Source organism: Symphodus melops (assembly GCF_947650265.1).
Source record: "Symphodus melops genome assembly, chromosome: 22".
In the NCBI taxonomy this organism is placed as follows: Eukaryota; Metazoa; Chordata; class Actinopteri; order Labriformes; family Labridae; genus Symphodus; species Symphodus melops.
Window position 1 is genome coordinate 8,620,017 of NC_136712.1, and position 27,375 is coordinate 8,647,391.

A 27,375-nucleotide genomic window follows, 5' to 3' on the forward strand; every position below is an offset into this window, starting at 1 on the left:
AGAAAACTTCCTCTTCTGCAACAGCATGTCCTTACATGGACAACTTCTGTCAGGTTGAAAGTAGATGGTATACGGCTATCTCAAGGTTAAAAAAACAGAGGAGTCATACAGGCCTACATGCCGACTGTATGTTTTCACTGTTAGTCCAAAAAACAAAAAAAATATCCTCAAAGAAACTATTGATAGAGCTGAGCAGAATTGCTGCATCTGTGATATTTTCTGATGGTTCATCATTACAAGACACCTTCCGTGTCACCCAGTCATTTTACTTTTAATATATGTGTATAACTGCTTTAAAGTACTAATTTATCGGGCCAGACTGAAATGACATTTTTGTAACATATTCAGATACTGATAATTGACAAATAAAAGGAATTTCCAATACCAATCATCATGTTAAAATTCTTGAATTTTCCATTTTAACAGAGTGACACAGCGCTCAGGAATGATTCATTCTCACAGCAGTTCTGACAAAGTAGTCTTTTTCCACTTTTGACAGCAACAATTCTTTAGAGAACACCTTGTATTGCCTGGAGCAAAGTGTTCTTTTACAGCAAGGTTTCAACGTCAACAAAACTGTTAAAAAGAATATCTTTAGGCAACTCCCTTCTAACCCTCATTCTGGGAAAAAGACGGGGAAGACACCACTTCCAAGATAATCTCATGTTATCTGATCGTCTTGACATTCACTAGTTAAATGAACTTGAGTCAACCTGGGTAGAGAGAAGCATATGCTTTAAGTCTAGAGGAAAAGATTCACTTGTGTATTACTGTCAGGAGTAGCACTTCTCCTAAATGGTGTGGTCCAATTAAGTTGAACATCATGGGTTGGAACATGATGGACGCTCAATAGAGTGAAAACAAAACTGATTCTTAAAGGCCATAACCCTAGTATGTGTTTAAATGCAAAATAACTTTATCTGTAACATATATGCTTTAAACAATCTGAGTAGTTATTCTGACCCAGTTCTAGGTTTGTCTATTTATAGTACAGTAGTTATAAACAAGCTCTGTCATTGCGCCAAATGATCATAGAAGAAACACAAAGACAAACACTCTGCTCATATCTCTGGCTTGAATCAATAAAGAACACATGAAGTTGGTTATAGCACTTAGAACTTGATTGTCTGCAAATGGGAAAACAAGGGTTAAATCAATATTTATTTGACCTGGTGGAAATGAATGAAGGAGCTATTGACACAGGAATTCCTTCATGTAACTTGTTGACCTACTATGTCAGGAGAGAGCGATGGTATGATAGCAGCACTTTGATACAACTGTGTCCTACCTTATAGCCTTTTGTTGCTGTTAGCATGTGATACACATGCTCCTTTGCCTTTGTGTAAGGGCTCTATCTGCTGGGAAACAGTGTGTATTACAGTACAGGTCACACACCCCACCCCCACAGTTCTTAGGTGAGTGGATCGTCTGTAGGTCTACAATAACCCTGTGAAAATTAATCATTGACACATCATCATAATTAACCATCAAGTCTCCTATCAATCTTCGTCACTTCGAAATGGTAATGTGTTTGTTTTTTCAGTATAAATGCTAGATGTTGGATGAATAGCAGCTCTTTTAACACTGGAAGGGTCATCTGACAAATAAACTTGGTAAAGTAAGAAATTCTTATAGGAGTAACGTTGTTTTAGAATTGTCATTTAAAAAAAGCACTACAATCCAACATGTCATTTTACCAATTCTGCTTAAGTAGTCCTGCCAGTCCTATCAGTGGGCTAAAAAAAAAAAAAATTCTTTATCTTTAGGATACATTTTGAAAAGGGCACAACACTTGCAACAACATAAATAGCATACCCTAAGTGAATAATTCTGGATGCCATCCTTTCGACGAAACAGACAGACTAGATTCAGGACAGTTTCCAAATTTGTTTAAAGTTTACATATTATACTCCTTTTCAACCAGATTAAATTAGTCCCAGATCTCCCCTAAACATGTTCCGGAAGTTTCTTGTTAAACATTCACTCCGATCATGTGTTTTAGCATGCCTATTAACTGCTCAGTTTTGCCTTGCTCAGAACAAGCCGTTTTCTGCGTCTATAGCTTTAAATGTAAGTGAGCTGTTTCTTCTCGATCACTACAACAGTCATTTAGCATTATGAGCCTTGATAGTGTATCATGTATAATAGGGTGACCAAACGTCCTCTTTTGCCCGGACATGTCCACTTTTTACGTCCTGTCCGGGTTTTTTTTTTTTTTTATAACATCATGAAAATGTCCGGGGTTCACTGTCTTTCATGAAACCATCAAGTTTGTACTTGAATTGACCGGCGCAAAATGCTACGGTAGCTACTTCGTTGCGTGACGTAATTCTCGAGGCTGCTTTATGGGCGGCTCTGCGACGTGCACGTGCACAGGGAACAGCAGACAGCGGCAACAGAGCTGACAGCGGAGCAGCATTGATTGCACACAAAATGCCGAAGCGTAAGTGCAGCTTCACAGATGAACTACAAAAACACTGTAAAACACTACAGCAGCTACACAGCAACAGCAAAGAGATGTCTTGCAAAGACTTTTACGCTTATTTGTTGAGCAACTGGAAACTGCTGGGAAAGACCAGTTCTGCAGAAAACATGGATGGGCAGACAAGGAGGATGAAGAAGAAAAGCAGGATGAATAAGACAAAAAAAAAAAGATTAAAAGTAGATCATTTTTGTTTGTTAAGTTAGTATTTTTGTGAGCATTTTTTCTAATTTATTATATATATTGTTACCTTGAAAAGGGATATATTAAAAGCTGGATTGTCTAACACAAAGAGTTCATATTTTCACATTATTTGAAAAGACAGCTATTATTTTGTTACAGGTAGGTACATATTTCATTTGATTTCATTACAGAAGTTACATTTGCACCATTGAGGCAAAATAAATCAAGATCATAGACCTCTGAGAAGCCTGTCTGAATTTGTGTCCTCTTTTTTGGAACTCAAAATATGGTCACCCTAATGTAGAATACATTTCTTTCATGAAAATATTGTGACTTGATTGCATTTTAGTATAGTAAAAGGTGTAAAAATCTTAAAATGATGACACACTGGTCATCAGGTTTCAACGTTAATAGTTTGTTAAAAAATAATGTTGCCATACAGTAACTGTAGCCTATGTCGCTTTATGCTCTTAGAATAGCGAAGTAATAACAATTGGTACCATGCATGCCATTAGGCTAACACTTTTTGCAGTGTGCATCCATGGTTGCGTCACATGACCAGTTAATCTTCTGTGTATTTCCGCGTTCACGACGGCCGAGCTGTTGTCAATGACTCTCCATGGAGCTGTGTAAGGCTTTAGCAAAAAGCATATCTGCTGTTTTCATCATCCTCCCCTCCGGCTACGCCTGTTGTCTCCATCCTCAATGAATGAAGCTGTAACTATCTGAGGCTCTCCTCCTCCTCCTCCTCCTTCTCCTTCTCATCCGCTGCCTCTTTTCTCCATCAAGCCTGTCTTCGACCAGCGCGGCCGACCTGGGGGGGAATCCGGGGAAAGGGAGCCGCGGCGCTGCGCACCGGCCGACTGACAACCCGCCGCGACGCACCAACAACATGCTCACCCGGGTCAAGTCGGCCGTGGCAGGGTTCATGGGCGGAATCATGACCGGGGGCAGCTCCGGTGGAGGGGGCAACAATGGTTCTGAACTGCCGTTGAAATTCCCATATATGAGACCGCAGTTCCTTGGACTATCCCTGGATGAGATCGAGTGCTCCGCGGACCACGGAGCCCGGCCCATCCTCATCTTGAAGGAAACCAGGAGATTACCATGGGCCACCGGATACGCTGAGTAAGTAACCCGACCTGAGCTGTTTGCCAGAAGCAGCTCCTATTGTGTTTCAGGTGTCATCAGAGAGGCGTTTAATGTAAAGCCTTTTGAGGCCTAAATGCTTGCAGGTGTTCATAACAAAAACAGTTTGCTCCTCCTTTTATTCAAATTTACTCTCAGAGCAATGAAAGGGCATCGACTGAGAGCAAAAACCTGCACCTGTTGTGACCCAGACTACATCCACCTCAGGCAGCAACCTCTTGCATCCCACCCTCAAACCTTTTATCTGTTTAATCGCGTGCTCTGAGGCGATGATGACAGCATTCATCCAAAAGGATCACACAGCACTCAAGAGCACAAGCTGCTGTTCACGTGCAAGAGGATGATGAAGACTAACTTCTACCAGCAGCATCTGTGCTCTGTTTGTCACAAGCAGTGTGCCAGAGTGTGATTGCACGTTAAAAGCTATGAAGTAGAGCAAACAGGAGGATGCAACCACACACAGTGGCCGGAATCAAGACTGCTGATGAATTGTCTGGTGTATGAGTGTGTTGCTCGTCTTCGCTGCCTGTTCAGCATCGACTTGGAACATAGATCTCTTGTCATAATATCTCCTTTGCAGATATGCACGTGCACACGAATCTATAGATCTGCTATGAATGTTCAGTAACGCCCAGGATCCTGAGAATATGCTGATTCCATGAATATTAACTCGTCTAAAAATGCAGCACTGCACGAAATGGCTCATAAGGTTGATTTCATCGTCACAATTCTAGTTGTACTTCATTGAGCTTCATTTTATTTATTTATTTATTTGTAGGTGGTGTGAACCTTAATTAACTGTAAGAAATGTCACTTTTAGGCGTTTGATTTTGAAACCGTACATCATTAATTGGTTGGACAACAAGATATTATTTGCTGATTGTACAAACTGATTGGAATCATGCCATGGTCATCCAATGGATTAATGATGATTTTTGGAAGCACATTTAATACGCTCATGTCATCTAACGTCCTTTTGTGATTTAAAAAAAAAACAAAACAGCCTCTGACTACGTCATGTTTTAAAGCCACATTAAACTAGGCCTATATGCTTGCACAAGAGTCAGTGCTATGTTTCACTTTCTATGAGTATAATGATCACATGATGGAGATATTTGCATACAGCATTTGCTTTGTGCGGACCAATCTTTTCTGCAGATGCAACAATTAGGATACAGCTAATTTAATTTGAGAGGGAAGTAACAGAGCCGGACCGATATCTGTCAGCTGACTAAATGATGACTTTACTGTTTGTGCTTTGTAGTCATGGTAACAGTTGACCAATGGATCCATAAAGCAATCCAAATCAATAAAGATAGTTAACTCCTTGTTGAAACATTAGACAGGTGCATTATGGGATGCAGCTTGCTTAGTGGTAAGGTCACACCCCATGGGGCCAGCAGTTAGTTTAAATTCTCTGTTATATTATCTTTTGAGCAGTATTTTCACATGACGCATGGAAAAGCACTCATATGTCTTTCATGCTCTTTCTGTCACAGCTACCCTAAGACATGACATAACTTCACAGATAAAAAAAACCTGAACTCAAGCTTTCCCCCCGGCAATTCAAAATGATAAGATGTAATTCAGAGCAGCGGTGTGCTTTTCTGTTTAAGTGGGAGAGAGAAAAAGTCTGAAGAATAAGCAGCTTAAAAAGTATCACTTGATCAAATTATTCCTCGCTGTCTCCATTTCCTGCCTTTTATCACACCATTCTATTTTTAGATGACACTTTGGAGTTTTTTTTAAAGTTTTTGTGTGTAGTGTCTGTGTTGTTTAAAAGATTCATATAACCTTGAATAACGAACAAATACAGAGCTTATTAAATAGATAAAGATGAGATTAGCATGCTAGTGTAGATAATGTAGATAGATTTAGTCGTATAACTGGGACATTGTCGTGTGTGTCTACTGTCTACATCCCTATAAGGCTTTACATTCAGTACTTAATCATTCATATAGTTTTGCAACCTTATAAGTACAAACAGTACACTAGTGGAAATGCATCATTAATCTATTAGTAACATGTTACAATAATTAAGCAAAAAGACTGGCGAGAATGATCCTTCTCCCTTTCTATACTTACATGAACTGTCCCAATGATACTCAGAACAGGCACAAAGTGTCTCTGTGGGACCAGTATGGATAATGAGTTCATTTCATCTCAGCTTTTAATCTGTAATTAAAGACTCCAGAGTTGTCATTACAGCAGTCATTTTGGCTCTTTTTTTTTTTCTTTGTGGAATAAAGGTAAATCCAAGACAATCCAAAGTAAGTCAGTTGACTCTTTTGTTTTAGTGCTAATAATCAACAACTGCTAGCAAAACCTCTCCAGAACTTACAGAGCTTACATATTAGCCTGTCAAACTGTCTGTAAGTGTTCTGTACTGGGCTGTAACAAGTACTTCTGTATGAGAGTAAGCTTTAGAAAAAAACTAAACAACACAGCAGTGTCAAGAATGGTTGAAGTGTGAAAGGTTCAAACTGCAAATGTTAGCATGTCCAACTAGATAGCAAACCTAGCAGTACCTGAATGTCAAAAATTGAAACTTGAAGGCAGTCGCTGTAGCTTGTTGTTTGTTTGCACCTCACAGCAATTCACTAAGTCTATTAGAGGGGAGGGCGGGATCTCAGGAGTTTTGTGCAAGTGTGAAAGCATCATAAGACTCTTGAACAGAAAATTATATCTTGTAAAACTGTCATTTTAAAGTGGACATGTTCCATTTTTAATAATATGCCAAATAGGCCCATTAGAGTTAAATATGCGAGACACCATCTGAACTTCTTCTTTGCTACATTTTATTCAGTCTCTTCAATGTTCTGGGATGTCTTTCTTATCTCTTACATTCAGGTGTATTGTATTCACGACCAAACGCCTGAATATAAAGCCCTACATTTGTACAGTATTTTCCTTTGGGGTTTTTTTTTTTTGCATTCAACACGAGTTTCTATTTTGTTGTAATTGCCCCTTTGATGTTACGAGTTAACCAGAGGCAAAGCTGTGAACCATTGTGCTTCACCAAACAATAATCCACATCCTTCAGGCCGGTGTCTGGCCCAGAATCTACTGCCAGGGGTAGAGAAACAAAGAGGTTATTAGATGTCTGACAATGGAGGGGAAAATTAGGTTTTGTTCCTAATGGGAGGAAAGCTAATTGTTCCAAATACAAGAAAAAATTTGATTGGCAAGAAAATGAACTTACTTTTTTTTTTTTTTTGCAAATGCTGAAATGAGGACAAATTAGATGCAAGAGTACTTTGAACCAACCACACACACACACACACACACACACACACACACACACACACACACACACACACACACACACACACACACACACACACACACACACACACACACACACACACACACACACACACACACACACACACACACACACACACACACACACACACACACACACACACACACACACACACACACACACACACACACACACACACACACACACACACACACACACACACACACACACACACACACACACACACACACACACACACACACACACACACACACACACACCAGCTGCACCTTGCACTAAGTTGCACCGAATGGTTCCACTATTGATTAAACCCATTAAATGCATTGTGGTCATGAAGAATGGGGACAGTTTTTGCACTCAGATTTCTGTCTTTTATAGAAGTATATGACACATTATTTTATAGAAATAAATAGGACACAGTCACACACACAAAGGCACACACACATAGGCTTCCTGCACTTTTAGCTATTCAATGCATCACAGCGTTTTATGACCGTAATAACTCAGAGGACATTTTCAATTGTCATTAGTGTTGTTGTGGATACATATTAGGTTTAAAAAGCAGAGCCAGGTTATCACCCCCCTGGACATCATGGCTTTTATACGAGGCATGCAATGCTGAATAACACAAAACCAATGTAGTTTTGAAACTGGAGGCCACTTTTACCAAAAAACACACCAACAACCATCGTTTTTACAGGTAGCTCATCGAAGCTAACAGTCGTGTGTATGTTTTTTGTGTGCGAACATTTATAGTGCAGGTTTATGAATGTAATGCAAAGAAGGACTGAGTGTTTTTTTTTCGTTCTTCCTATGGTGACTTATTTTCTGCACCGTCCAACTTCTGTCTCCTTTCTCCTTTGGAAACCAGAGTGTGCACAAAAGGTGCAATGGAGCAGATATAAATGGCTCTCTATCTTTTTTTTGCGTTCTTTTTAAATACAATCATAACAATGCAGGACTGTGATTTTTCAGGGGCTTCTATCTCTCCCTTTTTATCAAAGATTATCAAACGTATGAGGCAGAGAACCAGACCATGATGCAGCCTCACAGAAAACATCTATATATAGACATGCCAATTTCTCTCTCCCAACAGCCTCCAGAGATGTCTGTCAGTCTCATTGGATTTGTCTATACACTCTTGTTTTTTTTCTTCCATTCTCTATTTTAAGCTCCATTACATTATTCAGCAGGTTTAGCGAACATTAAGACGTCAGGAAAAATATGAGAGTGAGCCAAAAAAGCTAAGACCCAAAATGAAAAAAAAAAAAAAAAAAAAAGAGGGCTGTTCCCTTCAAACATATCCCATTTTAATTGGATTTGCTCAATGGTAGCTTGTATTGCGCTTTTCTTTTCTTCTGACGAGCCAACACGGTGTTACGATGCAGGTCACACCTGTTCGTTAAACGCACGGCAGAAGCAGAGATTGCTATGAAAAGTTTCCATCCGTAAGCTTTAGGCCTGGGTATTGCACAACCTCAAGATACGATACGTATTTTGGATCATGACCATTTCCTACAAAGAATTTCCTTGAACAGCTGTTTTTTTTTAGTTAAGAATAACAGCAGATACTTAAAATATTCCTCCCTCTTGTCTGTTTTTTTGGTGTAATTTGTAATATTCTGGTTTCACGTGGCTGAGTTCACTTGAATTTGCAAGAATGTCTTTTTGATTTGTATCTGTAAAATGACTCAACATACAGCAGCTTAAGAAGTAGAGTTCAAACCATTTGATGCTGAGTCTTAACCACGGCAAGTCCAGTTTCAATGCTGGCTGTATCGACCAATGAAAACAGAAATGCTTCAAACTCTGGAGAAAATAACCATTTTGAACTTAATCATTTTATTCGATGTCCCGTCACAAACAATTTTAAGTAAATGATTCGACAAGAATTAAAGTTAGTTAGCAAAAGTTAGCGAGCGGCCCAGGTTTGAATCCGCCCCCCCCCCCCCAAAAAAAAGGGCCGTTGACAAATTAGATAAAATGCTGAAGTCTAAAAGGTAAAGAGACAATGCAATTCAATGCAAATCTTATTTTTGTGGTCTTTATCACTATTGGGTTTCCTTTTGTCTTGTATACCATAAAAGCTCCCGCTTAGTTAAATAAGGTACAAAAGATGAAAAGCTACAACACTAATACACACACACACACTGCTTTGGGCAGGTACGCACAGTCACACTTGTAATTCACCTAGCAGCAGTAGCTGTCCTGTTGCATCAGCTGAGCAGGACCACAAACAAGCTCTCCTGTTTGATCTTCATTAGGAACACAAGCTACACGTGAAGCTAGCACAGTGTGCAGATACAAAACCTCAGGCTGTGGCTCCGACTAATTGTTGTGATCCTGCAGTGAGCCATAATGACCATGAAAGACTTCGGCACTGTTTTATCCAACAAAAAGCGTCTGATGTTGGACTTATTTTTTTTTCCTTTTTCTTTTAACTGCTTGTTCCGGACCACAGATGTCAGACTTTGAAATTATAGCAGGCGATGCATCGGCTGCTTGGAGCAATGCCTGAACAGAAAGACAGAAAAAGTTCTGGGCATGTGCGTGCCAAATGATTTGTATGTAATTAGACCTACGGGATGAATGTCTGAAAAAAAAAAAAACAAAGCCCAGAGTACGAGTCAACCTGTGTGTGTGTGTGTGTCCTGTCTGTTTGTGTGTTTCAGGGTGATTAACGCTGGTAAGAGTGCTCTAAATGAGGACCAGGCCTGCTGCGAGGTGGTCGTTGCGCGAAGGAGGCCCATGAGCTACTGCCCCCCCTCCACACCGAGCAAGACCCCCACGGCCAAGAGACGCAACTCCCTGCCCAACGGAGAGAGTCTGGGGCTACGTATGGAGCACGGCATGCTGGGAGAGGTAAGAGAATGCATTCAAAGATTTCATACAGTCTGTTAAATAAATAAGGGTGAACACGTGATGCAAAAGTGCAGCGACTCAGCAGTTAATAGTTGTATGAAAGAATTAATAGGGTGTTTTTTTTGGGGGGTTTTTTTACAAATGAATCTGCTCCAGCAGCGTGTGTCCTGATCTTGTGAACCTTATATCGTAGGAACATTTTGAAATGTGTCACAAATGCCTGCCTAGACTAAAGGGTGTCTAAGGTTAAGGGTGAAGGTGACCTCATGTCTGACCCATCCTGACGTAACGCGGCAACACCCGTTTGATTACGTCTTGTTTATCCGCGAGAAAGTGAGAAAGCGAAAAGAGAACGGAAGGAGATTTTTGGTCCACTTGTCAACATCAGTGATGGAACATTGCATACATTTAATAAGAGATAAAGGTGTCCTGGCATCTGCATAGTGTTAATCTTAGTTATATATGTGCTTCTGTATTCAGTGACGCCTCTTCAAACTGGTCATCAGCCACAAAAGAGTGCAAACTGTTTTCACAGGAAGCAGAGAAGACAGATTGCGACTGAACCAGTGATGTCATTTCGGAGACATTACTAGTTTCCAGGGTTCCACCCTGTGATCTGTGCGGTGGAAAGAGTGGTGAAAAGTCTGTCAGGGAATGATGAGCTCATTCTGAGTGATTACACACCAATAGCTAGTGTGGATTTATTTTAGTTACAGCACAATGTTCAGTCCCGGTAAATGTAGCACAAACGTAGCTGAATTTACCTCCGAAAAAAACTAATAACCAGCAGAGCGTGTGATGGCAGAGACTCCACCAAGGTGTGAGCCCGGGTGCTGCTCGTGCTCTATCAGAGAGGAAGTGAAGGGTGAAGGAGGGTTTGACCTCTGGAGCTCCCATGCATCTCTGGATGGAATGAGTCATGATGTTTTCTCGCGGGTCTATCCTCTCGGCGATGACTCACAGATACTACAAGTTCAACTGTGGTCGCATCACTCCCGTAGCTTCATGTTTTGTTGATCAGATGATTTTCCAAAAAGCTTGAGAATCACAGCATGATGAGCCACGCTTATCATCAACGAGGCAAAAGAGTATTTGGGGTAATTTGTCCAGTCATTTTGCACCATTGTCCAACAATGGGAATGTTTGTTTGTGCATGGGTCAAAAAGAGTTCACTAACGTGTCAAATATCCGGGGATTTCTATGGCACATTCTGTACTCAAGGATTTATCACAAGAAGTCATTTCCACTGTCTGGGATTAAGATTTATTTTTTCTGTCTGATTTGATATTGTAGTGAAGTATTTCGAGCATCAGAAAATGCAATATTCAATGTGGAGAGGTCATCTTGGGATCAAATTGAAGTATTAACATATTAACAAATGTAAAAAAAAAAAAAAAAAACATCCTGAGGGGTGGACTGACTCTGGGCCTCATCTAACGTGGATCTTATTACAGGGACTTGTTTGGAATTTAAAAGTGTGTCATTGACTGAGATTGTCTTGTATAAAAGTCTAAAGTCACACTACATTTATTGAACATGTGTCTGCAGGACAGTGAAGGGCTCGTGTTCCATTACTGGGCCTTGTTCGACGGCCACGCCGGTTCAGGTGCGGCTGTCGTCGCCTCCCGCCTGCTGCAGCACCACATCGCCTGCCAGCTCCAAGCCGTCATCGAGATTCTGCGAAACCTCGCCTCCCTACCCCCGACTGTCATGGGCGAGGAGCCAGAGAACAACCCCTACCTCCAAGGAAACACCCCAGGCTCTCACCGAGGCCTGACTCGTGCCGCTTCCCTGCGCGGGGCGGCGGGTCCGCCGGGTCCGCCCTGCGGCACCCCACCTCCACCGCGGTTCTTCACGGAGAAGAAGATCCAGCACGAGAGCCTGGTGATAGGAGCCATCGAGAACGCCTTCAAAGAGATGGTGAGAGACAGGTGCAAAGGTTCTCGTGCACGTAACCTGATCTGTCCTGAAGGCTGCACACTAAGCCACGTTGTCATGCATCACTACTTAACTTCTGGACAGGAATCAACTTTATTCTGCCCTAGTTCAACTTCATCAGAAAGAAATGGCAGCAAATCACTGAAAAGTCCTTACTCATTGTTATATAACAAAGACCCAACATTAATCCATTATGGGCACAGCACTGAGCAACATTTAGCAATGTTACAGTGGTGAGGAAAGAAAAGCTTTACGAGCAAAACAAGGCTGGGTTAGAAACATGGGATAGAGGGACATGCAGGAAGAAGGATAAAAGCACTGTTACTGTTAACATAGCAGCATCTTTGTTTATGAAAACAAGTCTTGACAGTCTTGTCTCGATCTAAGACCGGGCGGAGTCCGTTTTTAAAAATCAAGACAGATCAAGACCCCCACTGAAAGGCTATTTTGCGACGTCAAAAAAAGGTTCCCTTTCTGAAAGAACAAGTGACTTTGATTAATTCATGACTTGATTCAGATTTATACAAAGAAGAGCACAGACAGAAAAAACATAATTGAAACGACGCTGTTGGCCCCATGAATCACACAATGTTCAGATGTTTTTCTCTAGTTTGAAATACATGACACGACAACTGTACGTTTTTGAAACAGTGTGATGAAAGAAAAACAACATTGGCATTCAGTACAGGAGCCACCAGTTTGTAGATCAACAATCCCCCCCAGAGATTGCACACAAAAGCTATTGATAGAACACAACCTTTATGGTCTCCACGGTCTCACAGTTTAGTGAGTCCTTTAGCTTCCGAGTGCTGGCTTATGAAACATTCGCTCAGGCTGAACAGAATCACAGTGGATTTCTGACTCACAGCAAGTTATCAAATGTTTCCAGATTCATTTATGTCTATAAAGCTCTATGTGTCCTTAACCTGAAAATATCTGAAGTATGTTATCCAAAAGGGGAAGAGATTTTTTTTTTTTTACATTTTTATATAAATTCCTTCAAAAACCTAAATCTACCCAGTGTTACCACCAGATGGCGATATAAAACAGTCCACGCTAGATGTTGCAGATGCCCAGATTTTAAAAAGTCACTATAGTAACTCTTAGTTCAACTTGCCGCTTCTACCAACAGGGAAAAGAAGCATTACTCTACACTGGTCATTCTTTTAAGGAGAATATGACTTTAAAGGTTGGAAACAGAGTCATCCACAGAGAAGAGTATAAACATTACACACATATGACAGTGTTTACTATACAGGATTGCTGCAAGACTGTATGTGGCTGTAATTGTGAAAAACTTAAAATAGAGGGAAAAAAAACTTTCAGGGAGAAGTGAAGGTTACATTTTTATAACTGGATTTTGTGAAATGTTACGGCGTCCGTGAAGCTAAATATCTGCATGAACAATCGATATTAAAGGTTGTTAAACGTTGACGTGCAAAGTCAGGACACAAGCCTCCAATATCGCTGTCTAAATTATTCATGCACAACAAGGTCCTGTTTACTGACATGTGGTCAATGAGAGGTCCAGGTTAAACCGATCGATTCGTCAATAGTCTGCCATGCCACCCACACATCGTCTGGAGTTAAAAAAAAAAAAATAATTAATCAGATTTTCTTTTTCTTGCCTGCTGCTTACTTTCTGCCTTTTTATCATTCCTGCATATGTGGGCTGCATGCAGTTTGGAGATTGACTTTACTGACACTTCTTAATTTTCATGTCACATGTGGGTGGATGTGGGCATTCTTATAGATTGCATCTGTTGTCTTAGTGAGGCCTTCATTAAAGATTGACAAAAAGCTCTCTCGCTCTCTTCAGGACGCTCAGATTGAGAAGGAGAAACAAGCCTATAATGTGACAGGAGGATGCACGGCTCTGACTGTGGTCTACCTGCTGGGGAAACTATATGTTGGCAATGCAGGTGACAGCAGGTGTGTATGCAAACGTTCTGTCCTCCTAATAACTGGTGTGGAACAGTAGAATTGAATTGAAATGAATTATGGTATTCTTTTTCCTCCCTCTCCCATTAACTGAGCTATTCATTCTGACAGCTTGAGCCAATCATAAGGTTTCCTGTGCATGACATGTCAAACTTTTTTTCTGTTTGTCTGCAGGGCCATCATCATTAGAAACAATGAAATCATTCCCATGTCGACAGAGTTCACACCAGAGTCAGAACGACAGCGGCTCCAGTTCCTGGTAAGAAAAACTTTAACACAGAAATAGAGAATGTGTCTTAAGGCGAGGCAAGGCAATTCCTTTGTATTGTACATTTCAGCGACGAGGTGCTTCACAGTGGTTCACACAGGACATTAAAAGCATCAAGGCAAAGGAGAAAAAAAAGTTCAAAATCCTTAAAACAAACCATAAACAGTCAAAGAAATATTGCTCTGAAGTCTGACACAAGATGTGACATTTACTGAATTAACTCATAAAATGACCTTAATATATCATCAGACTTTAAGGAAACTGTGCTGTGTTAAAGTGCTGGCTTCACTGACAACAGTTATTGTCCGCCTTCTACATTTCAGTTTCGATCCATGTATTTGTTTTACTAGATAAGATACGCAGGTTTAAGGCAACCCCACATGGCCATGTTGGAGGCACCCTCGGTTTGCCAGGAACAGGCGTTGCAGTGATGGAAGTAGGCAAGAGAACTGGTTCAGATAAATGTGATTCCACCCGACCTCAAAAGCCTCTACATTTGTCTAATTAGCTCTACAACTAGAAAAGTGGTCAAACTAGGATCAAAATTGTAGATGCTTTTTAAAAAGTAGAGAGAAATCAGAATGCAGAAAGGTTTCAAAACTGATGGAGAGTGGCTAAACACTGAAGCTTCAGTGTTGGCGACATGGCAATCTATGTGCCCATCATCTATTGAGAGGAGGAGGCAGGAGAAGTGAGGAGTGTTACATGCTCCTTTAATCTTCATAAATACAGTCTCCCTCAAACTCAGCCTGTGCTCAGAGTTAGCAGATGGAGACCCTGCCTATGGAGTAAAAGTTATTTTTTTTGTAGGTTGTCAAAACATTGCTTATTGGAGAGTCTCCCTTTATGTTCACACGACAAGCAACACAATCAGCAGGACATTTAAAATCATACATTTCATAAAGAGAAATACAACAGCTCAACAAGCTTGTCAGCTGAAAATAACTGGTGGTGATTTACCTTTATGCAATCCATGACTCATATTTTGATAGTCCCTTTTGAAGCGTTTGGATTGACAGTTTTCTCCTTGGCCTCAAGCTTTAACAGTCACTGTTTTGGGGGCTGAATTATTGGACCCATTTTTCATATCACAAATGTATGTCAGTTTGTATATCAATATCAACAGTTTATTTGTCAGCCATTTGGTTTAAGGAAAATGCAGTGTCAGGTTGACAGAGATACTGTAAAGTAAATGGCAGTATATGGTTATTAACCAACAGAGAGCAATGGGGTTAAGATCTTCATATATGGGTAGACTGTTATATGTGACTGCAGCATGTCAGTTATTAAAGGTTGCATATTATCTTCCTTTTCAACATGTTTAAATAAATCTCAGAGCTCCCCAAAACATGTCTGTAAAGTTTCTTGTTTAAAATCCCCCCTGATCCTGTATTTCATCATTACTATAAACCCCAATATTTTAGCTCTGCTCAGAACAGGCTGTTTCTGCGTCTGTAGCTTTAAATGTAAATGAGTTGCGTTTGACCACGCCCCTCTCTGGAAGGGCTTGTGTAGCTCAGGCTTTTTTGCTCCGTGTCCTATTGTTTATGTTGAGAAGGCAAAGTCAGAGGGCAGAACGAACACTTAACTGTGGGAGTATCACCCACGTGGGGGAGAGGTTTATTACCCTTTGTGATGTCACAAAGGGAAAATCTCTAAACAGCCTGTTTGAGCATACTTTTCCTGAAAAGTGGAGTAGGAAAAAGAAAACAGGACAGACTTTTCTCATAATTAGGGTTTTGTTGAGACACATATTTGTGTTTGAAGAATGTGATTCTTTTGTGGTATTCTTTTGTAGATGAAAGAACAGATTTTATTTGTCCTTCAAATGAAGTGTTTTTAAATATGTTGGGGAGCTTTTAACCTTGGCTCAGAAAATACCGAAATAAATAGCGAAAAGTCTGACATTTTCTTCCCTTTCTTCAGAATTTTTTTTGGAACAATAATTAACGTGCCTCCTAACTTTTCAAACTTTTTAACATTTTTTACACCTGAGAATTTCCACAGCCTTGGCCAATGTAATCGCTTGATACTCGCCCAATATTTAAAATCACTGGAAGAACAAGACAGTTAGCTGACAATGTATAATCTGAATTTTTAACGCTCCACTATCATATTATCTGCCTCAAAATTCAAGTCAGACTCCAGGGTTAGGTGACATCGGGGGAGGGGAGAAAGTGATGGCAGCTGACTTTAATTCCATCTGCAAATCTGCCGCACGTTTATCCGCCTGGCTGACTTGAAGGCCGTCATTTTCTGTCCTCCAGGGTTTCATGCAGCCTCACCTGTTAGGAAATGAGTTCACGCACCTGGAATTTCCCCGGAGAGTTCAGAGAAAGGAGGTTGGCAAGAGGATGCTCTACAGAGATTTCACCATGAAAGGATGGTAAGTCCTTTGTCTGTCTTTTACACACTATTTTCACCCAGACAAAGACCCCTGCATCCTCATAATGTGTGGCTTAGATTAATCACTGCCATGGACTCCCTTTCCCTCCTCTTTCGCTGCTTCCTCTGTTTTTTTTTTTATCTTCAGTGACAGCTGAGGAAACCAGCAGGGAGCTAATGAGGGAGCTAGCCTAACCTATACGCTATAATGATACAGCAGGGATTGTCCTATATGTGTGGGGCTATGTGGGCTAGTGATGCACCATCCTGTCTGACTGTGGCTGCAGCAGAAACCAGTAATGAGACACACTCACTCTCTGACACACAGAGGCTCATACTGCACAGTACAGTGTGCACTGTGATGGTTGATGTATAGTTCAGGAGAAGACTCCACCTCAGGAACAGAAATATACCAGCCAGGCTGTTCCACTGCGGATTCTACCGTTATGTTTCTCATTTCGGCTGTCGTCATAAGAAAACTTAAGAAGTTTAGAACTGAATTCTATCTCCTGTTTGTGACAAATAAACAAGCTATGGATCATGTTTAAAACTTTGCAAGATGGCCAGCTGCAGTTTTTTTTTACACATGCAGCAGATATTTAAGAAATAAAATCCACATGGCATTTATGGATGTGGACTTTGTTTGTCTGTATGAGTTGAATTAAGTTGTCCTTTCATTCAGGAAATGAGCTGAATGGCTGGGTTTTGTATTGTAGAACCCTAATCCCCTCAAAAACAAGGAGGTTTTTTAAGATGTTCGCGACAAAACTAAATCAAAGTGAGCTTATTCCAAGACAGCTCAAAGTCTGTTTTACACTTCTTACTGTACTTCACACATTTACATTAACGTTTGGTGGATTAACAATATGTGTATGCATGTGTAAGCGAGGCTTGAAAACGTGATCATTTTACTTGTTCAACTGCTTTTGTTTTATTTTCTTTCCTCAACACAGGGCGTATAAGACTGTTGAGGATGAAGATCTCAAGTTTCCGTTGATATACGGTGAAGGAAAAAAGGTAAGAGTGTGTCACCTCCGAGCTCTGTGCTTCTACTCTGGATTTCAGAAAATCACCCACTCTAACATTGTAGAGTCAATCTGACACACACACACACACACACACACTTGCAACATGCCTGACAGCCAACAAGAGAGTAAATACTCTGTTCTCTGATGTGCGAGCAAGAGTGTGAGTGCATCCTCGCTGGAAGACAAAGAAGACGGTCCATCGGTTTCACTCCAGTAGCTACAGCTAACACACACAGACATCCAGACAGACACACACCACTCGGGAGATGACAGTCGTCTCTCTGAGAAGTGGAGTTAATCCCCACAGGGGACAGCAGGGGAGAGTTGAGAAGACAAGATGGAAACTGGAAAACAGTCCACTAAAAAGAATCGCACAGACGCCTTCAGTTCTCTGTGGTGTCCTTTTTTTTTTTTCTTTTCGTATTTTCAATCAGTTTGGTTTGAAATCAAATGAAAATGAGTTTCCGCAGAGATAAAAGTCAGGAGGAATATTGACAGATACTTTCATAGTTAAAGCAACATGTTGTTATGTTTCTTCTTTAACCCACCATATTGACACATGTATTAGCAGTCTTTGAGATACCCTTTTAAAAATGCTATGTGATATCATACTGTGTGAGACGCCTTTACTAAAGCAGACCATGCTCTACAGGCGCGTGTGCTGGCCACCATTGGTGTGACCCGTGGGCTCGGTGACCATGACCTCAAAGTTCACGACTCCAACATCTACATCAAACCGTTCCTTTCCTGTTGCCCCGAGGTAAGAGCTAATGCTGCAATTAGCCTGCTTACACTGAGGCAGAGCGGTAACACCGGCCCAGACAGAAGTCTGCTCAACATCACAGAGCCAAGACTTTGAAGACCAGCAAGAAATAAAATGTTGAAAAAAAAAACAGGAACACATGTCTTATCCTACACGAGTGTGAGCAGGTGGTACATGAGTTTGGAGGCTGGATGATTAATCCACTGACTAATTTATCGATCAGTGATGGAAAATGGACTTTAGCTCGTATAGCGCTTTTCTAGTAGTCTTCTCACTACTCAAAGCTTTTACAGCGCATGTCACACCTACACAGTCGCACATAATGGCAGAGGCGGCCAACATTATTAACTAATCCCATTCATATACATTCACACGCCACTGACGAAGCAGCAGGAGCAACTTTGGGTGATGCATTGGACATGTGGCAGGATCTGGGGATCCAACCCTCAACCTTCCAGTTGAGAGATGACCGACTCAGCATATACATTTTTAGGGTGTGTTTTGGTGCTTTTTATTTAGATTGGACAGTGTATAGAGTAGGAAAATTAGGAGCGAGATTGAGAAGTGGCATGGGAGAGAAGCCACAGGTCACACATGAACCCGGGTCGTCTACTTGATGGACTACTTCCTCTTTACATGGGACGTGACTCAATCGCTGGGCCATCAACACCCGACTGCATGTACAGCTCGTCACAAATATTACCCTTTGATTTCTTAGAGGCTGCTATATTCCTCACTTGGCATAATGGCTAGAAAGCAGCTTTGACTCTTTTTCCCTACGGTTCTATCACCACCACTGGCAGCCTGCCAGCTGCTATTAATCCAAACAAACAACAACACACCTCTCCAGATGGCTGAGATGAGCATTACTGATATTTCCAAAATATTTTCATTAATTTTCGTTATAATGAATATTTAAATATAATACTTACTTTGATAAAATTATTTGACAGATGTTTCTAGGAGTGGTTGCCTGTGCAAACTATTGACTTCATGCAGCCCTGACAGCAATCATGTCACACTAGTACAAGTCTAAGGGGGGCGATGTCACACAAAGTCACGTGCCAACAAAAGCAGTAATAAAGACAACTATATCATTCAGATTTAAGAACAAACAAACAATGTTTTATTAGTAAAAAAAATGGTCTTTTGGGTGTACGCAGCCTTTTCACACAATTAGCTTCAAGCTTGAGCATGTTAGTTATTGCGCCATTTAAAAAAGAACATTTCATTTCATTACTAATTGTTTTCTTTTCAAAATCAGCAACTGCTTAGCTTTAACACTTAGACTGGATTAGGCTAGCCTGGCACTTTTAGAAGCTAACAACGTTTTCCGACCAGCACCTACAGAGCTCATTCATTTCCTTATAATGCTATTACTACACACATGCTATTGCTAGGCTAACTGTTTCTCTGTTTGCATTGGTTTATTCTAGCCGGAGTTGTTTCTTCTTATTGCCCTCATCAAAACATTAAGCACACATCTCAAAATGTGAAGTTACTGTGTGAGGTGACTATTTGTGCAATTTACACTGCCTTTTTCAGTTATTAAGACTCACTGAGCGTTAGTAATCCATGCCTGTATATTATAGACTAACTTTCTTTTTTCTTTAAAAAGGTACGAACACAACACGTATTTGATTAATTTTACTGTCAGTTACATATAACGTCATGAACTTGTTCTCCTTTTTGGTGCTAGACTAGTCAAGAGCACGTAGAGTGGATGTCGAGAGGCTTTTCCAAGCAAGTCATTTTAAATTGATGCCTTAGCTTCTGTCTCCCCGAACCCATTGAACCTCAGATTGGATTTTTTTCCTCCATTCATCCAGCTCTGCTGAACAACCCTGCTCTCTCTGGCTTGTTTGTCATATATCAAAGAATAGGTCTGTCATGTGACTTTTCACTGCTTCTACTTGTGTCAAATCTGCACTAAAATCACCACAGGTAGTGTTTTACAGCATATCTGTCAGAAAAAAAAGATTTTCTGCTGAGGGGAAACTTAAGCTCACCTATATGACTGTCTGGCTCTGGTTTCAAAGCGCTTTCATCTTGTAGTTTGTCTTATGAAGTTTAGCATTTTTTCTTCCCACAGCTCTCTGCTTGATCTTTTATTCATTAACACCAGGGTTCATGCTGGGTTCACACAGAAGACTCTTAGTAATCGGTCTTTGAGAGAAAGAAAGAGACACATTGGGCTGTGGATCAGTGGTAGAGTCGGTTGTCTCTCAACTGAAAGGTCAAGGGTTCGATCTCCAGATCCTGCAAGGACATGTCGGAGGTGTCCTCGTGCAAGACTTATGACCCCACGTTGCCCCTGCTGCTTTGTCAGCAGCATGTGAATTGACAAAATATTACTGATGGACGAGCAGCCACTTCCATCAGTGTGTGAATGTGTAGGTGTGAGCTGTGGTGTAAAAGCGCTTTGAGTTGACAGAAGAATCCAAAATGTGCTATACAAGCTCAAGTACGTTTTGTAAATTTGCACAAACTGCTCTCTCGCCTCTCAACTAAGTGTAAGTGAGATGCTCTCAGTGAATGAAAACTATGTTGAAGTCATTCAGATGAAATGCTCTGCAATATTCTATGTAAGGGCAACGTCAGTTTGAATTTCTATATGGCCTATTAGACTACTGCTATTTGAGTGTTATTGACCTTCAGCCACTTTCAAGTGGCAGGGATATTTGAAGCTTCTGTCGTTCCAGTTTTCAAGCTTAGAACTACCAACATTTGAAGCTGGTCTTGGTCACTACATGTCTTTTTAATCTTGAATTTACCATTAGTGTAAAAACTAAGGCAGTCAGGCAAAACAAGGAATCACACAGTCTGCAACAGAATGTTTAAAGTCGAGAAGTAGCATTATCACATGAAAGTGGTATATGTTCTTGGACAGACATCTGCGAGTTATCTTGAAACTTTTACCGCCTGGATTCCTTTCAATCACTTTAAAAACCTTTGTAACATTATTCTATGTTGAGTGCTCATCAGCAATTTACCAAGCTTACGTGCTAGGCCAATGTTATCACTAGCTACGCATCAGCAATGTCGGCCTCGCTATGTTAAGCATGTTAGCATGACGGTATTAGCGTTTAGCTTGAAACACAGCTTTGCTGCTTCACAAGATTTCTAGCATGGCCAGCTAGCTAGCAAGAATAAGGCTACTCAGCAATATTAGGGGTCAAGTGAAACTTTTTTTTTTTTTTTAAATAGCCTTGCATGTCTGTATTTTGGTTTATAGGTTAAGGTCTACAACCTGATGCACTATGAACACGGGGCTGATGATGTTCTGGTAATGGGAACCGACGGGCTTTGGGACGTCCTCTCCAACCAGGAAGTCGCCGAAGCAGTCACCACATTCCTCGCCAACTGTGACCCTGATGACCTACACAGGTCTGCTGTGCGGTTTTAGTTGCTTCAAATGTGTTATTCTATACACCTGGGTAATGTTTCCAGTTTTCTGATAATCTCAGGTGTAGAGGTTCGCATCATTATACTGGAATGTTGCTCAGTACTGCGAAAAATTCTGCAATTACGTCACGTGTTTTCAATCCAACAAAAAAGGCCTCATGTCTCACTGCATGATTAATTTCAGTTCCTTTGTTAACCCAGTGAAAGAGACCCTGTATTCTGTTGTTTTATTGTGGTGTCCTCTTCTCTGTCATCATCAGGTACACCATGGCAGCTCAAGACTTGGTGATGCGAGCGCGTGGCGTGCTGAGGGACAGAGGCTGGAGGATCACCAACGAGCGCCTGGGCTCCGGAGATGACATCTCGGTCTTCATCATACCGCTGATGTACGGAAACCGCCAACCCTGAGGAGCCCAATATAGGTGCTTCCTTTTTAAGGACCTGAAGAGCATGTATGCTCTTTAAATCAACAGGCTCTTGTTCCCCCTTTCTATTTCCGAGTGCTGTTTAATATATAGATCTTCTCATTGGACCAACCGTATACTCAAATGTTGATATTTACATTTGTTGGTGTTTCATGTCTCTACAGAAGTTCACAGTTGGTCAGTCTGCTGACTTGATCAGGTTAACTACAGTCAGTATTGCTTTGAGTATTTGTACTCTGGCTCGAAGAGTCAGAAGTAATTTGTTGAGTTGATAGAAGTGATGAAGGGAAAAGTTGGAATAGAAGTGATTACAGTTGCATAGAATGAAGCAGGCTGACTGCCTCTGAACTTCTTCAGAAATGTGACGGCTCAAATGCTCTATTAAGGTCTTCACATCTTCTTCTTACCTCTCTTGCAGTGCTGTACAACACTCAACCCCCCACCCCCTTTTTTCTCTTATACTGTACAGTCAACTTGTTTGTATAAAGAAAAAAAAATACCTCCTTTCGTCTCGTGACCATGGACCAGGCTGACAAGTCAGCTGTGTTTTTCTGTTTTTGCCACAGTGTGGCTTTGAAGGATTCCTAAGCTAAGGAACTGCTTCCATTTTCGTTTTTCAGATTCCTGACTGATTGCAGTGATGAGATTTTGGCTTGGACCTTCATTTCTTTCCCTTGAACATCATGTTAGAATTTAGATTTTTGAGTCCAAGAGAGTCTGCGGTTATTTGTCACTTGGAAAGCAAGGGGAGTGTTTTCTGCTGTCTTGCATAGTTTTCATGTTTCACCCTAAGTGCGTAGCTGATGTACGCAGAGGAATAGACACAAAGACCTCAGAGGAGCAAGGTGGAACAGAAACCAGATAAAGTGGGGACTAAGAGCTCATAAAACTGTTTGGATCAAGAATTAATCTAAAATTTGGGTATAATGAATTGTCATTTCAGTAAAAAAGTTTGACTGTAGATCAATGATGTCTTACAAAGATTTAGATTACAAGAATGGGTACTGGTAACTTGTATATCTGTGTGTAACGTGAAGCAATAGCCACGAGATCATAAGCTTAGCTTAGCTCAATACTAAACAGGCTAAATCAGTAGTTTAGCCTTTAAATTATGTAATTGAAACCATCATAATTGTTTTGTCTTAACACAGAAAAACTCCCACACATAACACTTTCCTTTTCTGCTAAGGTTTTGTTTTTTCAAAAGGTCTCCTGGCTTAAGGTCTAAGTTTTAATGCACATTTAAGAGTAGTTTCAATCTCATTATTTTTTATCTCATTATTATTATTCAGCAAAGTTGTAAGTACAAAGGGGGATTGGGACACAAGCATGGACCCAGGGGTGTCTTAAAGAATAATCACTAAATCACAAGCAATAGATTGGAAAGGGGGGTGGGGGAAACCACATGACCGTATAGAGCCACAACAGGCTTTCTAAACTAAATAATGCACCAAAAATGATCAACTGAACCACTGCTCCCACGCAGCTGACAGAAAACCAAAATTGTCCAGGAGACCCAGAAAACACAAAACTAAAGGGAGAGGCTGCCAGAGAGACCTTTGATAAGACAAAAGGCTGGAGCCAAAACGAAACTATTCAGCACCCAAAGTTATACACTGGGTTGTGGCAATTGGAATATAATTCACACAAAGATTGTAGTTGGTGTTTATACATATATACACACAGACAACTTGAGAAACCCCAGGGAGAAGCTCTCACTACCTCTGAAGGTGAGATAATGAGTCAGCACAGAGCAGTGGAGGCTCAGGGTTTATAAAAGCTCCCCACACCTGAGCTGAATCAAAGCCAATCAGTGACACACACACCTGACTGCAGTGAGTTGATTGTCTCACCACTCTCACGGAGCCGAAAGTACGCTGTTATTTCCCCCGAAAAAAGGAAAAACAAGGATTTAAGGGTATAGCAGACATCACTTACAAAGGAGTCACATGAAAGGACTCTTTGAATCCTGAAATACAATCAACATCAAGATCAACTAAAGTTTAACCATGAGAGAAAATTGGATAGCTTTCTTTTCCTTTACCTTGTCCTTTTTTCGCAAGCTTTAGATGCTTGATCCTGTTTGTCTCTTGGGGGACATGTTTGAGAGTAATGATGTGTTATTGGATGTAGTGATTTTTGTGTTAGTGCATTACATATTCTAGGCCTGGGAATATAAGCAACGGTGCAATGGTACTCGCCTGTTTGTTTTGAATGGACACATTTTTTATTTATGTTACGTGTCGAAGAGTTAGCGATAATGTCATTTGTTTGTTAATGTGCAGAGATCAATCGTATATTTATAAATGTTTCTTTTTCGTTAAGGGGTTTTAGCGTTCCAGAAATTTAGCATAAATCTAGGACTAGATTTATTGTGAAGGAAGGGAATAAAGTGACACAGAATGGTAATGGATTGACTCAAAATCAGATCATGTATGTTTTGCACTTTGTCATCTTATTGCCTGGGGGTTTTAAAGAAAGCAACTATGAAGAGGTCACTGTTATGTGGCAGGGCTTTCGAAACGGATGTGCATGTGTTTTTTTCCTGGCCTCTCCCACATAACTATTCTGCATTAATACAGGCTATACTCGTCATCCAGACACATTTGTTAAGGAGATGTGAGTTAGCCTGGGGGTAGAGGATCGATGAAAAAGTACATCATTTCTTAAAAAAAAAAAACTTGGATTCCAAGCTTAAGAAAATATATATTATAGGCATAGAACTAAAGTAAGCTGCATGTTTTACAACCTTGACTGATATAAAAAGAAACTGTCATTGCTAGTTATCATGACTCTTTTGCTCCCCACCAGTGGATATGTAGAGGTTTGGTTTACTTTAAGCTGTATTTAGAATATGTCTCTCTATTTCATGAGATAGTAAAAGTGATCAACTGAATCCAAAGAAGTTTGTTAGGAAATGGTGCTGGACTAGTATAAGAAAGCCATGTTAAAGGAATAGTTCAGACATACTTGGAGTTGAACTCTTTTTTTTTTTATGGCACAATTATGAGATAAATCATGGAAGCTACATTTAGCAGATAATCTCTGGCTAAATCTAGCTAACATAAAGAATCAAAACAGGGAAACTGCTAGCCTTGCTCTATGCTAATAAGGGAACAAATACCACATACCAGCGCACAAGTTAATTCATTAGCTCATTAAATACACTTAAAAAAAAAACCTTTGTATTCTGTTTCTTTGAAGAATTGTTTAACAAGGCGCTACCTGCCTCAGCTGTGTTTTGGTGTTAGTCATATGCTGGTATGACCAAAACTCAACGTAAACTGGTCTTGCTAGTCCTACCAGCATAGACAGCTTGAAGGTTAACACATAACCCTTCCAAAAGGGTTATGTGCTAGGGTTATAAAAATGAAGTTTAAACATTTTAATAAGTGGTTTAAGGGTGCTGACTGGTAAATGTTGTAAAGTTAGCGAAGTAAGCTAGCTGTTTTCCCTTGTTTCCATTTTTTTGTTTACTGCGTCTTTGGTATAACTTCGTGTTTGTGTACAAACAGAAGTATCTATTTTTTTTAACTAATTCACAGCCAGAAAACAAAAAAGCGCACCTCCCAAAATGTTGAACTATTGTTTTACATGAAATGATATGTGCCATTGTGTAGCATAGGCTTAATAATCTTAGCTTGAGAAATTTTGCAGATGACAATTATCTACATTCCTTCAAGCGGTGGTCATTTATATTTGCCTGAAGTCAAATGGTGCATATTTCCTCCTGTACATTCCACAACATACTGTATGTATGCATTGTCATACATTTTATAATTGTTCTATAATCTGTTTTACATGTTATGGTACATTGCTTCCATCACACAAGATGGCAGTTACCTGATTTTTTTTTTCTGTTTTATTTATTGAATGTCAATTATTTTGTATCTGTTTTACTTTAACTTAAAAAAAAAACTGCCCTGCCCCCCACCTCAGCATTGTTTGTAACATACGCTTTCGTTCAACAGAGTGGTTCCTTACAATCAGAATTCATCCGACAGAGAAAGAGTGAATGTTTTGAACTGTAAACGTGTGAAGACAATGCCTGATTGGGGAATATGTGTTGAATGTTCATCCTTATACCTGTCATTAAGCCTTTTTCTCATCTATGAATGTCAAAGAATGAAAACATGATTTATTTTTGTCATCCTACTGTGCCACCCAGCCTGGACATCGACTCAGGTTCAGTTATCATGATTAGTTCAAGTGTCTGAACTTCATTTATTTTATTTAAAGGAAGGGAGTCCTCCAAGGTGGAGTATAGGTAACACTACATTTGTAAAAAATAAAAAAAATAAAAAAATAAAAATAAAAAATAGGAGTCTGTTGGTATGTTTGGGAAGCTCTTAGACCTGAACGTTTACTTTGTCCTTTTGACCCAACTTTTTGAAATTGCGCATTGTTAAAGTAGCCACTGCTTTTTTTTCTACCTTAGAATATTAAGGTTTGATATGGAAAATGAGAAGAGATGGCTTTTTTTCTGTAGCAGAGAGGAAGTGTGAAGCTCAGTGGGAACCGTTTTAAAAAGACCCTTGCTACTTGCTACCCTCAACCTCTCCACTTGTGAATGTGAAATGTACATTTTGTAAAACAAAAGGATAACTTATGAAGTCAAAAAAGAAATATTTTTAATGTTTCCTTGTGCAACTTTGGGGGGGGGGGGGGGGGGGAATAAGCAATGTTTACCTTCAGTGTTTCTTTTCCAGAAATAAAAAACAAAATAAATGTTAAAGATCAATGTAAAAAAAAGAGAGTTGTTTGTGTTATTTTATAGTAAAAATGGAATTTCATGAAACTCCAAGCACACAAATTGTTTCCAAAACAAAGAGAAGTGCAGAAGAGCCAACAAATGTATACATTTTATTGTGTATACTTCCTGTGGGACAACAAAAACTGGCAAACAGGGTCAACTGGTCTCACAAAGACTGTTAGACTTTGAGAGCAGAGGGATTCATTAGTGGAACTATGGAGTGCTCACTGAATCTCAAACACTTTACAGGAGACAAGCTGACAGAACAGGGTCAACAGGGGCACAACTCTGTTCAAAAAAAAAAGAAAAGTCAAATCTCTATTTAAATATTAGACTTGCCATTAACAGTCCCCAAAGAATTTACTCCAATTTAGGCTTAAATAAATAGGACGGATTCTAATAGACCGCAAAAATGTGACTGTCCTTCATAGAGAATATCCTGGCCATTCTTTATTTGTATTGTTTGCGGTCTCAGGTGTCTCTTAGATTTTGTGTAAGTTTTTTTTT

The 27,375-nt window shown here is 40.1% G+C and overlaps 1 protein-coding gene across 2 annotated transcripts; it reads left to right on the forward strand.

Annotated features, from left to right (window-relative positions):
- The first annotated feature begins 3,177 nt into the window (after positions 1–3,177).
- LOC306817580 (protein phosphatase 1H-like) lies at positions 3,178–26,124 on the forward strand. Of its 2 annotated transcripts, XM_079334572.1 has the most exons (11): positions 3,178–3,793; positions 9,773–9,962; positions 11,511–11,882; positions 13,720–13,832; positions 14,016–14,100; positions 16,377–16,495; positions 17,448–17,511; positions 18,175–18,282; positions 21,521–21,672; positions 21,951–22,112; positions 22,534–26,124. In XM_079334572.1, the coding sequence occupies exons 1-10, from the start codon at positions 3,558–3,560 to the stop codon at positions 22,096–22,098; spliced, it is 1,587 nt and encodes a 528-aa protein (XP_079190698.1). In that variant the 5' UTR covers positions 3,178–3,557; the 3' UTR covers positions 22,099–22,112; positions 22,534–26,124. The 2 variants fall into 2 exon arrangements, with proteins under 2 accessions (XP_079190698.1, XP_079190697.1); XM_079334571.1 differs by having other exon boundaries at positions 3,179–3,793; positions 21,951–26,124.
- Positions 26,125–27,375: the final 1,251 nt, after the last annotated feature.

Coding starts and splice junctions, on each gene's coding strand:
- LOC306817580 (XM_079334572.1), top strand. CDS start 3,558: ATGCTCACCCGGGTCAAGTCGGCCGTGGCAGGGTTCATGGGCGGAATC. Junction 16,496..17,447: donor GATTTCACCATGAAAGGATG/GTAAGTCCTTTG, acceptor TCCTCAACACAG/GGCGTATAAGACTGTTGAGG. Junction 18,283..21,520: donor TCCTTTCCTGTTGCCCCGAG/GTAAGAGCTAAT, acceptor TTTGGTTTATAG/GTTAAGGTCTACAACCTGAT.